Genomic DNA, 13,249 nt, shown 5'->3' with positions numbered 1-13,249 from the left:
TTTCAGTCATTCCTGCCCCAGTTGCCACCACATCTGGCATTGATATTTCACTTGTGGCTGCAGATATTGTCAGGGCTGCTGTTGTTGTGGGAGCCGATGTTTCTGTCTCAGTGGTTATATCAGATGCTGCAGTCGTGGCTCCAGCTGTTGTTTCAGTTGTAGCTTCCTCTGTTGTCACTCCAGTCGGTGTTAATATTTCACTTGTTGCTGCAGATGTTGTGTCAGTCGTTCCTGCCCCAGTTGCCACCACATCTGGCGTTGATATTTCACTTGTGGCTGCAGATATTGTCAGGGCTGCTGTTGTTGTGGGAGCTGATGTTTCTGTCTCAGTGGTTGTTTCAGATGCTGCAGTCATGGCTCCAGCTGTTGTTTCAGTCGTAGCTTCCTCTGTTGTCACTCCAGTAGGTGTGAATGTTTCACTTGTGGCTGTAGATGTCGTCGGGGCTGCTGCTGTTGTGGGAGCCGATGTTTCTGGCTCAGTGGTTGTTTCAGGAGCTGCAGTAGTGGCTACAGCTGTTGTTTCAGTTGTAGCTTCCTCTGTTGTCACTCCAGTCGGTGTTAATGTTTCACTTGTGGCTGCAGATGTCATCAGGGCTGCTGTTGTTGTGGGAGCCGATGTTTTTGTCTCAGTGGTTATTTGAGATTCTGCAGTTGTGGCTCTCGTTGTTGTTTCAGTCGTTGCTTCCTCTCTTGTCACTCCAGCAGGTTTTGATGTTTCACTTGTGTCTGTAGATGTGGTCAGGGCTGCTGCGATTGTGGGAGCCGATGTTTCTGGCTCAGTGGTTGTTTCAGGAGCTGCAGTAGTGGCTACAGCTGTTGTTTCAGTAGTTCCTGCCCCAGTTGCCACCCCATCAGGCGTTGATATTTCAATTGTTGCTGCAGATGTTGTTTCAGTCATTCCTGCCCCAGTTGCCACCCCATTCGGCGTTGATATTTCACTTGTTGCTGCAGATGTTGTCAGGGCTGCTGTTGTTGTGGGAGCCGATGTTTCTGTCTCAGTGGTTGTTTCAGATGCTGCAGCAGTGGCTCTAGCTGTTGTTTCAGTTGTAGCTTCCTCTGTTGTCACTCCAGTAGGTGTGAATGTTTCACTTGTGGCTGTAGATGTCGTCAGGGCTGCTGCTGTTGTGGGAGCCGATGTTTCTGGCTCAGTGGTTGTTTCAGGAGCTGCAGTAGTGGCTACAGCTGTTGTTTCAGTTGTAGCTTCCTCTGTTGTCACTCCAGTCGGTGTTAATGTTTCACTTGTGGCTGCAGATGTCATCAGGGCTGCTGTTGTTGTGGGAGCCGATGTTTTTGTCTCAGTGGTTATTTGAGATTCTGCAGTTGTGGCTCTCGTTGTTGTTTCAGTCGTTGCTTCCTCTGTTGTCACTCCAGCAGGTTTTGATGTTTCACTTGTGTCTGTAGATGTGATCAGGGCTGCTGCGATTGTGGGAGCCGATGTTTCTGGCTCAGTGGTTGTTTCAGGAGCTGCAGTAGTGGCTACAGCTGTTGTTTCAGTAGTTCCTGCCCCAGTTGCCACCCCATCAGGCGTTGATATTTCAATTGTTGCTGCAGATGTTGTTTCAGTCATTCCTGCCCCAGTTGCCACCCCATTCGGCGTTGATATTTCACTTGTTGCTGCTGATGTTGTCAGGGCTGCTGTTGTTGTGGGAGCCGATGTTTCTGTCTCAGTGGTTGTTTCAGATGCTGCAGCAGTGGCTCTAGCTGTTGTTTCAGTTGTAGCTTCCTCTGTTGTCACTCCAGCAGGTGTTAATATTTCACTTGTTGCTGCAGATGTCGTCAGGGCTGCTGTTGTTGGGGGAGCCGATGTTTCACTCTCAGTGGTTGTTTCAGATTCTGCAGTCGTGGCTCCAGCTGTTGTTTCAGTCGTTCCTGCCCCAGTTGCCACCCCATCGGGTGTTGATGTTTCACTTGTTGCTCCAGACGTTGTTTCAGTAGTTCCTGCCACAGTTGCCACCCCATCCGGCGTTGATATTTCACTGGTTGCTGCAGATGTTGTCAGGGCTGCTGTTGCTGTGGGAGCCGATGTTTCTGTCTCAGTGGTTGTTTCAGATGCTGCAGTAGTGGCTCCAGCTGTTGTTTCAGTCGTAGCTTCCTCTGTTGTCACTCCAGTATGTGTTAATGTTTCACTTGTTGCTGCAGATGTTGTCAGGGCTGCTGTTGTTGTCGGAGCTGATGTTTCCACAATTGTCTGAGCTGTTGTCTCAGATTCTGTGGTTGTGGCTACAGCTGTTGTTTCAGCACTTGCTATCCCCGTTGTCACTTCAGCAGGTGTTAATGTTTCACTTGTGCCGGTAGACGGCAACGCTGCAGTTGTGGGAGCTGATGTTTGTGCAGTTGTCTCAACGGTTGTTGGCCATACTGATGTTGTTGAGAGAGATTTTTCTTCAGTTGTTTCAGCAAGAGTTGTTGACTCCCTTGTTGTGGTGAGGGCAGTTGTCACATCGGTAGCTGTCAGTGCAGTTCCATCAGTTGTTGTCTGAGAAGGGGTTCTCATCATGCCCGTTGCTGATGCGACTGATGTGGGATCGGTTTTAGAATTTGTTGCTGCAGAAGTCACCACCACCGTTGCCGTTGTAGAGGCTTGTACAGCTGTCTGAGTAGCTGTCGTCATTGCTGTAGTTGCTTCTGTGCTTTTCAAACCAGCAGTTGCCGTTACAGCAGATTGTGTCGTTGACGCAGCTATGGCTGTTGACTCAACAGTAATGGAGCCAGTTTCAATGTCAAAGCCATTGACAGTTGAAGCCGCATCAGACAAGACCTCCGCAATTTGAGTGTCACTTGGTGTCGAAGTATCTGTGAACTCAGCATCCATGACGTTGACGACTGAGCCACTCCTGCAGAAGAAATCACAAAAAAACGTTTGTCAACTGGAAATACCTTAAGTTACTTCACCTGTTAGACCACAACCAAAGTACCTGAAAGTGATGATTATCAGGATCACAAAGGAGGAAGGAAATGCTTCAGAAAATATCGGTGTAAGCTGTGGAGAGGGGTGGAGGTCAGGGGATCAAGGATGTTGGTTTTAGTTTCTCACTGTCATCACATTTCATTATGTGACATAATTTTTTTAAATTTTACTTACTTGTGCCTTGATCATGGCTGCTCTGTTTTGGTAAGCCGCAGAAGTAGGATCCTGCAAATCACTTGTAAAGGTGTTTTGAAGAGATCTGAAAGTCACTCGTTTAGCAATTGTTGCAATTGTGTCTATTGTTGTTTCTGCAGGTGTCGAGACTGCCGTTGTTGTAAAATCTATTGTTGTGGCATCTGTCGTGATGTCAGCAGGTGTTGTCTCTGCTGTGTTTGTGACAACTGTTGTTGCTACTGTTGTTGCAGCTGCTGTTGTTGTTTCTGCAGGTGTCGTGTCTGCCATTGTGGAAAGGTCCGTTGTTGTGGCAACTGTTGTCATTTCTGCTGCTGTTGTTTCAACGCTTGTTGTTTCCACAAGTATCGTGGATATCATTGTGATGGAATCTATTGTTGTGGCTGCTGTTGTTGTTTCAGCAGGTGTTGTCTCTGCTGCATTTGTGGCAACAGTTGTTGTTTCAGCAGGTGTTGTCACTGCTGCTGTTGTGGCAATTGTTGATGTTTCTGCTGCTGTTTTTTCAGCGGTTGTTGTTTCTGCAGTTGTTGCAGCAGCTATTGTTGTTTCTGCAGGTGTCGTGTCTGCTGTTGTGGTAAAGTCTGTTGTTGTGGCAACTGTTGTTGTTTCAGCGGTTGTTGTTTCTGCAGTCGTTGTGTCTACCGTTGTGGTAAAGTCTGTTGTTGTAGCAGCTGTTGTTGTTTCAGCAGATGTTGTTTCTTCTGCTGTTGTTTCTGCAATTATTGTATCTGCAGCCGTTGTGTCTGCCGTTGTGGTAAAGTCTGTTGTTGTGGCAGCTGTTGTTGTTTCAGCAGATGTTGTTCCAGTGCTTGTTGTTTCTGCAGTTGTGTCTGCGGCGTTTGTGGCAACCGTTGTTTCTGCTGTTGTTTCAACAGTTGTTGTTTCTGCAGGTGTTGTTTCTATCATTGTGGTAAGGTCTTTTGTGGCAACTGTTGTCGTTTCTGCTGCTGTTGTTTCAGCGGTTCTTGTTTCTGCAGTTGTTGTTGCAGCAGCTATTGTTGTTTGTGCAAGTGTCGTGTCTGCCGTTGTGGTATAGTCTGTTGTGACAACTGTAGTTGTTTCTGCTGCTGTTGTTTCAGCGGTTGTTGTTTCTGCAGTCGTTGCAGCAGCAGTTGTTGTTTCTGCAGGTGCCGTGTCTGCTGTTGTGGTAAAGTCAGTTGTTGTTGCAACTCTTGTTGTTTCAGCAGGTGTTGTCTCTGCTGCGTTTGTGACAACTGTTGTTTCTGCAGTTGTTGTTTCTGCAGCTGTCGTGTCTGCTGTTGTGGTAAAGTCTGTTGTTATGGCAACTGTTGTTCTTTCAGCAGGTGTTGTCTCTGCTGCGTTTGTGGCAACAGTTGTTATGGCAGGTTTCGTTATTGCTGTTGCTTTGACAATTGTTGTTTCAGCGGTTGTTGTTTCTGCAGTTCTTGTTGCAGTAGTGGTTGTTGTTTCTGCAGTTGTTGTGTCTGCCGTCGTGGTAAAGTTTGTTGTTGTGGCAACTGCTGTTGTTTCATCAGGTGTTGTCCCTGCTGTGTTTGTGGTAACTGTTGTTTCTGCAGGTGTCGTGTCTGCCATTGTGGTAAGGTCTGTTGTGGCAACTGTAGTTGTTTCTGCTGCTGTTGTTTCAGCGGTTGTTGTTTCTGCAGTCGTTGTGTCTGCCGTTGTGGTAAAGTCTGTTGTTGTGGCAACTGTTGTTGTTTCAGCAGATCTTGTTTCAGTGGTTGATGTTTCTGCAGTTGTGTGTGCGCCGTTTGTGGCAACTGTTGTTTCTGCTGTTGTTTCTGCAGTCGTTGCAGCAGCTGTTGTTGTTTCTGCAGGTGTCGTGTCTGCCATTGTGGTAAGGTCTGTAATGGCAACTGTTGTTTCTGCTGTTGTTGTTTCAGCGGTTGTTGTTTCTGTAGTTGTTGCAGCAGCTGTTGTTGTTTCTGATGCTGTTGTTTCAACGGTTGTTGTTTCCGCAGGTGTTTTGGATGCCATTGTGGTAGAATCTATTTTTGTGGCAACTGTTGTTTCGGCTGTTGTTTCAGTGGTTGTTGTTTCTGCAGGTGTCATAGATCCCATTGTAATGGAATCTATTGTTGGGCCAGCTGTTGTTGTTTCTGCAAGTGTCGTGTCTGCCGTTGTGGTGAAGTCTGTTGTGGCAACTGTTGTTGTTTCATCTGGTGTCGTCACTGTTGTTGTTGTGGCAGCTGGTGTTGTTTCTGCAGTTGTTGTGGCAGTGGTTGTTGTTTCTGCAGGGGTTGTCTCTGCTGCGTTTGTGGCAACTGTTGTTGCTGTAGTTGTTGCAGCGGCAGTTGTTGTTTCTGCAGGTGTCGTGGATACAATTGTGTTGAGATCTGTTGTTGTTTCAGCGATTGTTGTTTCTGCTGCTGTTGTTGCAGCAGCAGTTGTTGTCTCTGCAGGTGTCGTGTTTGCCTTTGTGGTAAGGTCTGTTGTTGTGGCAACGGTTGTTGTTTCGGCAGGTGTCGTCATTGCTGCTGTTGTGGCAGCTGTTGTTTCAGCTGTTGTTGTTTCAGTGGTTGTTGTTTCCACAGGTGTCGTGGATCCCATTGTGGTGGAATCTATTGTTGTGGCAGCTGTTGTTATTTCTGCAAGTGTCGTGACTGCCATTGTGGTGAAGTCTGTTGTTGTGTCAACTGTTGTTGTTTCTGCTGCTGTTGTTTCAACGGTTGTTGTTTCCGCAAGTGTCATGGATGCCATTGTGGTAGAATCTATTGTTGTGGCAGCTGTTGTTTCAGCAGGTGTCGTCACTGCTGCTGTTGTAGCAACTGTTGTTGTTTCTGCTGCTGTTGTTTCGACTGCTGTTGTTTCTGCAGTAGTTGTTGCAGCAGCAGTTGTTTCTGCAGGTGTAATGTCTGCTGTGGTGGTAAAATCTGTTGTTGCGGCAACTGCTGTTGTTTCGGCAGGTGCCGTGGAGGCCATTGTGGTGAAGTCTGTTGTTGTGGCAACTGTTGTTGTTTCGGCAGATGTTGTTTCAGCGGTTGTTGTTTCTTCTGCTGTTGTTTCCGCAGTTGTTGTGTCTGTCGTTGTGTCAGCTGTTGTTGTTTCAGCAGATGTTATTTCAGTGGTTGTTGTTGTTTCTGCAGTCGTTGTGTCTGCCGTTGTGGTAAAGTCTGTTGTTGTGGGAACTGATGTTTCAGCAGATGTTGTTTCAGTGGATGTTGTTTCAGCAGATGCTGTTTCAGTGGTTGTTGTTTCTGCAGTTGTTGTGTCTGCTGCATTTGTGGCAACTGTTGTTTCTGCTGTTGTTGTTTCAGCAGTTGTTATTTCTGCAGTTGTTGCAGTAGCTGTTGTTTCTGCAGGTGTCGTGGATAGATCTGTTGTTGTGGCAACTGTTGTTGTTTCAGCGATTGTTGTTTCTGCTGCTGTTGTTGCAGAAGCAGTTGTTGTTTCTGCAGGTGTCGTGTCTTCTATTGTGGTAAGGTCTGTTGTGGCAACTGTTGTTGTTTCTGCTGCTGTTGTTTCAGCGGTTGTTGTTTCTGCAGTTGTTGTTGCAGCAGCTGTTGTTGTTTCTGCAAGTGTCATGTCTACTGTTGTGGTATAGTCTGTTGTGGCACCTGTTGTTTCTGCTGTTTTTGTTTCAGAGGGTGTTGCAGCAGCTGTTGTTGTGTCTGCAGGTGTTGTCTCTGCTGCGTTTGTGGCAACTGTTGTTGTTTCATCAGGTGTTGTCACTGTTGTTGTTGTGGCAGCTGTTGTTGTTTCTGTAGTTGCCGAGGCAGCAGCCATTGTTGTTTCTGCAGGTGTCATGTCTGCTCTTGTGGTAAAGTCTGTTGTTGTGGCAACTGTTGTTTCAGTGATTGTTGTTTCTGCAGTTGTTGTTGCAGCAGCTATTGTTGTTTCTGCAAGTGTTGTGTCTGCCGTTGTGGTATTGTCTGTTGTGGCAACTGTTGTTTCCACTGTTGTTGTTTCTGCAGTTGTTGTAGCAGCGGTTGTTGTTTCTGCAGGTGTCGTGTCTGCCGCTGTGGTAAAGTCTGTTGTTGTGGCAACTGTTGTTGTTTCTGCTGCTGTTGTTTCAACCGTTTTTGTTTCCACAGGTGTCGTGGATGCCATTGAGGTAGAGTCTATTGTTGTGGCAAGTGTAGTTGTTTCAGCTGATGCCGTGACTGCAGTGGTTGTTGCAGCAGCAGTTGTTGTTTCTGCAGGTGTCGTGGATGCCATTGTGGCAACTGTTGTTGTTTCAGCGGTTGTTGTTTCTGCTGCTGTTGTTGCAGCAGCAGTTGTTGTTTCTGCAGGTGTCGTCTCTGCCGTTGTGACTGTTGTTGTGGCAACTGTTGTTACGGCAGGTGTCGTCTCTGCTCCATTTGTGGCAACTGTGGTTTCTGTAGTTGTTGTTGCAGCAGCAGTTGTTGTTTCTGCAGGTGTCGTGGAGGCCATTGTGGTAAAGTCTGTTGTTGTTTCTGCTGTTGTTGTTTCAGCGGTTGTTGTTTCTGCAGTTGTGGTTGCAGCAGCTGTTGTAATTTCGGCAGGTGTCGTCACTGCTGCTGTTGTTCCTACTGTTGTTGTTTCTGCTGCTGTTGTTTCAATGGTTGTTTTTTCCGCAAGTGTGGTGGATGCCATTGTTGTAGAATCTATTGTTGTGGCTGCTGTTGTTGTATCTGCAAGTGTCGTGTCTGCCGTTGTCGTAAAGTCTGTTATTGTGGCAACTGTTGTTTCGGCAGGTATCGTCACTGCTGCTGTTGTGGCAACTGTTGCTGTTTCTGTAGTTATTGTTGCAGCAGCGGTTCTTTCTGCAGGTGTCGCGATTGTTATTGTGGTAGGGTCTGTTGTTATGGCAACTGTAGTTGATTCTGCAGGTGTCGTCACTGCTGTTGGAGATTCTGTTTTTACGACAGCAGTCGTTTGTTCTGTCGGTGTTGTCATTATCCCCTGAGTTGTTGGCGGATCAGGTGTTGCCGTTGTGCTCGATGTTGGTTCCCATGCTCTGGTTGTCCTCAAACCTTATTTAAAAAAATATACTTTTGAACCCTTTTCTCTTGTTGTCCAGGAAAAACAAGACTCACTATGTTTGAACAGATCAAGTTACCTGTTAGAATCAGGCACATTGCCATCATCCGTCGAATGAGCATCTTGTTTGGTTTGGTTCTATACAATGGAAAATATTAATTAAACAAACATACAGATGGGTGGCAGCTACGTGTTTGTGTGTCCTTCTAATCAAGTCTTAGTTCAGCCTCATTGGAACATGTTAATAAACTAATATATTGCCTTTAATTCATAAAATGAAAAATATATATATTTTAATAGCTTGTCATGGTTTAACACCCCACACACACCCTTGTATTATTTCTATAATAACAATAAATATTATTGTAGATGAAAACATTCTTAATAAAAATATTACTAAAAAATATAATGAAAAAAATAAATACATGAAACCTGCACTTTCCGTTTGTCTTCCGCACATTTGATAATTTATCTAAAATGATTCTTGTGAAAATTATGAAATTATTTATATGACGCTGTCATGTTTTCTCATCAGCGTGAATGTTTTAAATAGTTTATAAATACAATGAAAACACTGAAATTAAAATGTATTTCAAAACAAATACATTCAATATATGAATCCTACATATCACATTCCTTCTACTTTTGAAACATATTGCTAAAATGATTAAATGTACACTACAAAATATTAAATAAAAAGACACAAGCAGTGAGGTGAACTAATTAGTGCTCTCAGTTAAATAAAATGTACAACAACTTAGTATAACTTTGGATTTCGACCAGAAATCCAAAGTTATAGTTCCCATATTTATTTTTATGTTGAAGAGTTAATTGGGGAAAAAATATACATACCTTATATTACGATGAATAAAATCAATACTGAAACCTTCTTGTGTTCTCCCGATTCTCCTTTTTTTGTATTTTCGTATTTCCAGTTTGAGACTTCACCTTGTTGAGTGTCACATTGCATCTTTCGGACTGGCTTTTATAACGCAAGGCTACAGAAGGGATGTGGCGTGACCCCAAGGTGATGCATAGGGCTGCAATGTTGTAAAACATTATTGAACAATTCCTGGATCAGGGCTGGCAGCTGTCACTCACACCCTCCATTCTTTTGTCACGGTGCATTCCTGTTGATTTCAAATGTGACATTAAGCAAATAAAGAATGAGCAACGTGGGCGGAACCCCTGCGGCACTTGGGGAAAAACACACACACACACACACAAAAAATAAAATAAAAACACAATTAAAAAAAAATAGACTTTCACACAGTGCTAAATGTCGATTTTATTTTATTTTTTTACTTTTCCTCTTTATACTTGAAGACACATCTTTACTTCTTATTCTTTCCCATGTCAACTTATGCTGTTTTGTTTTTTTCGGATGATGTCAAGATGTAAAAAAAAAAAAAACACGCACGCACACACACACACACACACACACACATATATATATATATATATAATGTACTCATTTTCTCTGCTTCATGTTTCTCCACGTTGATGCTGTTTTTTCTTTTTATATATATATATATATGTGTATATATATACAGTATATATAATATATATATACAGTATGTATGTATATATATGTGTATAAATGTATGTATGTACAGTGTATGTATTAATATAGTTAAGATGTTGGTGTCTTGTGTGGTGGGAGAAAGAAAAAACAGCATCAACATGGAGAAACATGAAGCAGAGAAAAAACAGCATCAACATGGAGAAACATGAAGCTGAGAAAATGAGATATTCCCCATTCATGGCCTCATTAAAGAAAAGACTGTAGTTTGTGGTTGTCTCTCCCAAACATGATTGGTTTGTAATCATAGAACGTTTTTCCCCCCCTTCTCAGTACACAGACTCCATTTTCTGTGGGGGGGATTTTTTTTCAAAATAAATATTATTATATTGAAGATGAGTACACAAATGCATCTTACAGTCTATAAATATTTACTTTTTAGTGTCTATAAGTATCTTAGCAAACAAACCAATATTGGATATTGCTAACTATAAGGTGTCTAATTTTAGTGGCAAGGACAAACTCCCAGGGTTCTATTGTACTGCAGCAATGAAGCGATGACAAAAAAGATAATCCCCATGACGTCCGTCTTCATTCATGTCACATGGGTTGTTGTTTTTAACGTTTCTAATGTCGCACTTTTGGAAACAAAACTACTACAATGTGACACCTTAGTTTTTTTGCACAATGCAAAGACTGAGAATGCCGCAGATTCCATGATTCATCCGTTATGCAATTTAAAGGCAAAACATGCACGCAATATATTGAACTAGTAATTCGGGTTTATCGTAATTACGTTTTATTCCCACCCACCACTGAGAAAAAGTCTAGCATTTACCTTAACTGTTTTTTTTTACTGTAAGTCTTGAAAAAATATGAAGTACCTGGGATTGAATGTGCAGAGTCTGAAAAGACACATAAGCACGTCTTTTGAGGGAGGGGTGGGGGATTAATTTAATTGTCACAAAAGTGATTATTTAATTACAATTGATAATGCAGATGTGTTCATCTATCAATGCCAGTGACAGGGAGTACAATTAAATGCTCTTCCACTAGATGTCACAAAATACATTGAGCCAGCTGTTGTGATAAGGTTCCTTGACATTGCAAAAGACTTTTTGACCTCAAGAGCACAATGAATCCCTGCTCGGCATTGTAAAGAATATTGAACATCAGTGCCATCTAGTGATGGAACACCAAACCGCTGGACACTGGATTTAATATTTATACTGCTTACAATGGCTTTAATTTTTATACAGTGTGCAGTGGTTTTAATTTGTGAAAATTCACTGACTGCCCACGGAGTATGAGTTACCAAACTTCCTGATATGAGCTGTTCGGTCCCTATGCCACTGATGTGTCATTCGCATTGCCGACAGTAAGTCAGATTTGTTTCCAGTGGGGGTTAGACTCTGCCAAGGCTGCCCTTTTGTCATCGATTCGGTTCATAACCTTTATGGAGAGAATTTCTAGGTGCAGCCGAGGCGTTGAGAGGGTCCGGTTAGGTGGCCTCAGTATTGCATCTCGACTTTTTGCAGATGATGTGTTGCTGTTGGCTTCTCCCAGCCGGGATCTCCAACTCTCACTGGAGTGTTTCACAGCCGAGTGTGAAGCGGCTGGGATGAGAATCAGTACCTCCAAATCTGAAATAATGGTCCTCAGTCAGAAAATGGTGATGTTCCCACGCCGGGTCGGGGGTGACCCCAAGTGGAGGAGTTTAAGTATCTTGGGGTCTTGTTCAAGAGGGAGGGCAGGATGGAGTGGGAGATCGACAGGCGGCTCGGTGCAGCTTCTGCTCTGATGCGCACATTGTATCAGTCTGTTGTGGTGAAAACAAAGCTGAGGCAAAAGGCGAAACTCTCGATTTACCGGTCAATCTAAGTTCCTGCCCTCACCTATGGTCACGAGCTGTTGGTCATGACCGAAAGAATGAGACACAGGGTGTCCGGGCTCTCCCTTAGAGATAAGGTGAAAAAGCTCGGTCATCCGAGAGGGGCTCAGAGTTGATCCGCTTTTCCCCCATGTTGAGAGGAGCCAAATGAGGTGGCAAGGGCATCTGATTAGGATGACTCCTGGACGCTTCCCTGGTGAGGTGTTCCGGGTATGTCCCACCGGCAGTAGGCCCCGGGGACGACCCAGGACACGCTAGAGGGACTATGTCTCCCGGCTGGCTTGGGTATGCCTTGGATCCCCAGGGAAGTGCTAGAAGTGGCTGGGGAAAGGACAGTGTGGGCGTCTCTGCTAAAGCTGTTGCTCCCACAACCCGACCCCGGATAACCAATAGAGGATGGATGGATAAATACAGTGGCCACACAACAAATAATAGAAAAGTGTGTTGGTAAATCCCAGAAAAAGTTTATTATTGTCATCATTTTTTTACTCACAGTCACAATCTTCATATTGCTTCTTATGAGTTATTGTTTTATTCACATTTTCCAGAGTGTCTTAAGGCTTTATTATATAATATCCAAAGGCTTTAATTTGTATATAATCCCCACATCTTTTGTTGTCATACAATCTACAAAGGATTTGATTTGTATACACTGTACAAAGATTTTAATTCTTGTCGTCTAACGGTTTCAAGTCAGTGGCCAAAAACTTTAATTCATGGTTGTGTGTAAAGACTTTAATCCTGACGCGGAATCCAAAGCTTCAATTTGAATAGTAAAAGCTTTAATTGCTAGACAGTGTGCAAAGGCTTTAATTTGTGTACAGTGTAAAATGTCTTTCATTAGTAGTGTACAAAGGCTTTAATCCCAATAGAATGTCTAAAGGCTTCACTTGTTCTACAGGTCTCTGATGGTGTCGTGGAACACTCACCTGACTTGTGTGTGGTGGGCAGCTTGGGAGTGGCTGTGGATGATTGTTTTTCTCTATGTGTGCCCCGCGACTGACTGTCGACCAGTTCAGTCTGCCAGGTCTAGTCTGCCTTCCGCCTGAAGTCAGCTGGGATAAGCACCAGCACCACTCGCTTGGTGTGGAAAACGGATGGATGCAATTGTTACAGAGTGTGGAAAGGCTTTAATTTGGATACAGTGTAGAAAAACTTTCATTTGTGTCGGGTGTCTTAAGACTTTAATTCTTATACAATGTACAAAGCTTTCATTTGAATTTGTCTACAGGCTTTATTTAATTTTATTTTTATAGCATGTCTAAAGGCTTTAATTTCTATACGGTGTGCAAAGGCTATCATTTTCAAACAGTGTATAAAGAGTTTAATTCATATACAGTGTGCATTGAGTTATAAACTTCCAGAAATTATATCATACAACATAATCATATGCATGTAACTTCATGATATGGCAATCGGCGATCCACAGAGACTAATTTTCGCCCCACACACACACACACCAAGCCCTTATTTGGCCAACCCATGCAAAGATGCTATTGGTTGCTCGTCAGTAACCATGACAACAGCACCACAGCAGATGCGGTGATGAGGCTCGTCTTAAGGGTCGCTCCGCTTGAAATCACTATTAAAAAAAAAAATTAATCAATTTGCCTCCAATAATTGTGCAAAAATCACTTTTTTTATATGTAGCTTACATATGCCATTCACAAAAATGGATGAGGTGTCCACGTTGAAGGCTGTGATGTTGGGTGCGGCTTTGATTAAAACTTCACCAATGACATTATTGCTGGGCACCAAGCTAGATGCGAACCTCAGGTTAATGTTGTTGATAATGGAGCCATTACTGTAAAAA

At 43.5% G+C, this 13,249-nt stretch overlaps 3 protein-coding genes across 3 annotated transcripts in view; all 3 read right to left on the bottom strand.

Annotated features, from left to right (window-relative positions):
* Nucleotides 1-2,531: 2,531 nt before the first annotated feature.
* On the bottom strand, nt 2,532-5,100 carry LOC147209090 (uncharacterized). The gene is made up of 4 exons (XM_086131868.1): nt 3,083-5,100; nt 2,916-2,980; nt 2,779-2,834; nt 2,532-2,692 (listed from the first exon to the last, which is right to left on the bottom strand). The coding sequence occupies exons 1-4, from the start codon at nt 5,054-5,056 to the stop codon at nt 2,532-2,534; spliced, it is 2,256 nt and encodes a 751-aa protein (XP_085987994.1). The 5' UTR covers nt 5,057-5,100.
* Nucleotides 5,101-5,247: 147 nt separating this feature from the next.
* On the bottom strand, nt 5,248-8,967 carry LOC147209089 (uncharacterized). The gene is made up of 4 exons (XM_086131857.1): nt 8,876-8,967; nt 8,103-8,161; nt 5,495-8,016; nt 5,248-5,382 (listed from the first exon to the last, which is right to left on the bottom strand). The coding sequence occupies exons 2-4, from the start codon at nt 8,143-8,145 to the stop codon at nt 5,248-5,250; spliced, it is 2,700 nt and encodes an 899-aa protein (XP_085987983.1). The 5' UTR covers nt 8,146-8,161; nt 8,876-8,967.
* Nucleotides 8,968-11,878: 2,911 nt separating this feature from the next.
* Nucleotides 11,879-13,249, bottom strand: part of LOC147209088 (uncharacterized) — a 40,073-nt gene continuing 38,702 nt past the window's right edge. The window contains exons 74-75 of the mRNA XM_086104685.1: nt 13,092-13,240; nt 11,879-13,018 (exon numbers count right to left, since the gene is read on the bottom strand). Of these exons, the coding sequence (XP_085960811.1) occupies nt 12,930-13,018; nt 13,092-13,240 (238 nt within the window). The 3' untranslated portion in view covers nt 11,879-12,929. The remainder of the gene's footprint in view (nt 13,019-13,091; nt 13,241-13,249) is intronic.

This window comes from Hippocampus guttulatus, chromosome 2 (assembly GCF_054856545.1).
Source record: "Hippocampus guttulatus isolate MCC_2025c chromosome 2, RoL_Hgut_1.0, whole genome shotgun sequence".
Taxonomy (NCBI): domain Eukaryota; kingdom Metazoa; phylum Chordata; class Actinopteri; order Syngnathiformes; family Syngnathidae; genus Hippocampus; species Hippocampus guttulatus.
This window is presented reverse-complemented; position numbering and strand designations above follow the sequence as displayed.

Coding starts and splice junctions, on each gene's coding strand:
- LOC147209090 (XM_086131868.1), bottom strand. CDS start 5,056: ATGGCATCCAAAACACCTGCGGAAACAACAACCGTTGAAACAACAGCA. Junction 2,835..2,915: donor CTGATAATCATCACTTTCAG/GTACTTTGGTTG, acceptor TTTCTTCTGCAG/GAGTGGCTCAGTCGTCAACG. Junction 2,693..2,778: donor CACAGATACTTCGACACCAA/GTGACACTCAAA, acceptor ATTACTGTTGAG/TCAACAGCCATAGCTGCGTC.
- LOC147209089 (XM_086131857.1), bottom strand. CDS start 8,145: ATGCTCATTCGACGGATGATGGCAATGTGCCTGATTCTAACAG. Junction 8,017..8,102: donor AATGTGCCTGATTCTAACAG/GTAACTTGATCT, acceptor TTTTTAAATAAG/GTTTGAGGACAACCAGAGCA. Junction 5,383..5,494: donor CAACAGACCTTACCACAAAG/GCAAACACGACA, acceptor CGACACCTGCAG/AAACAACAACTGCCGCTGCA.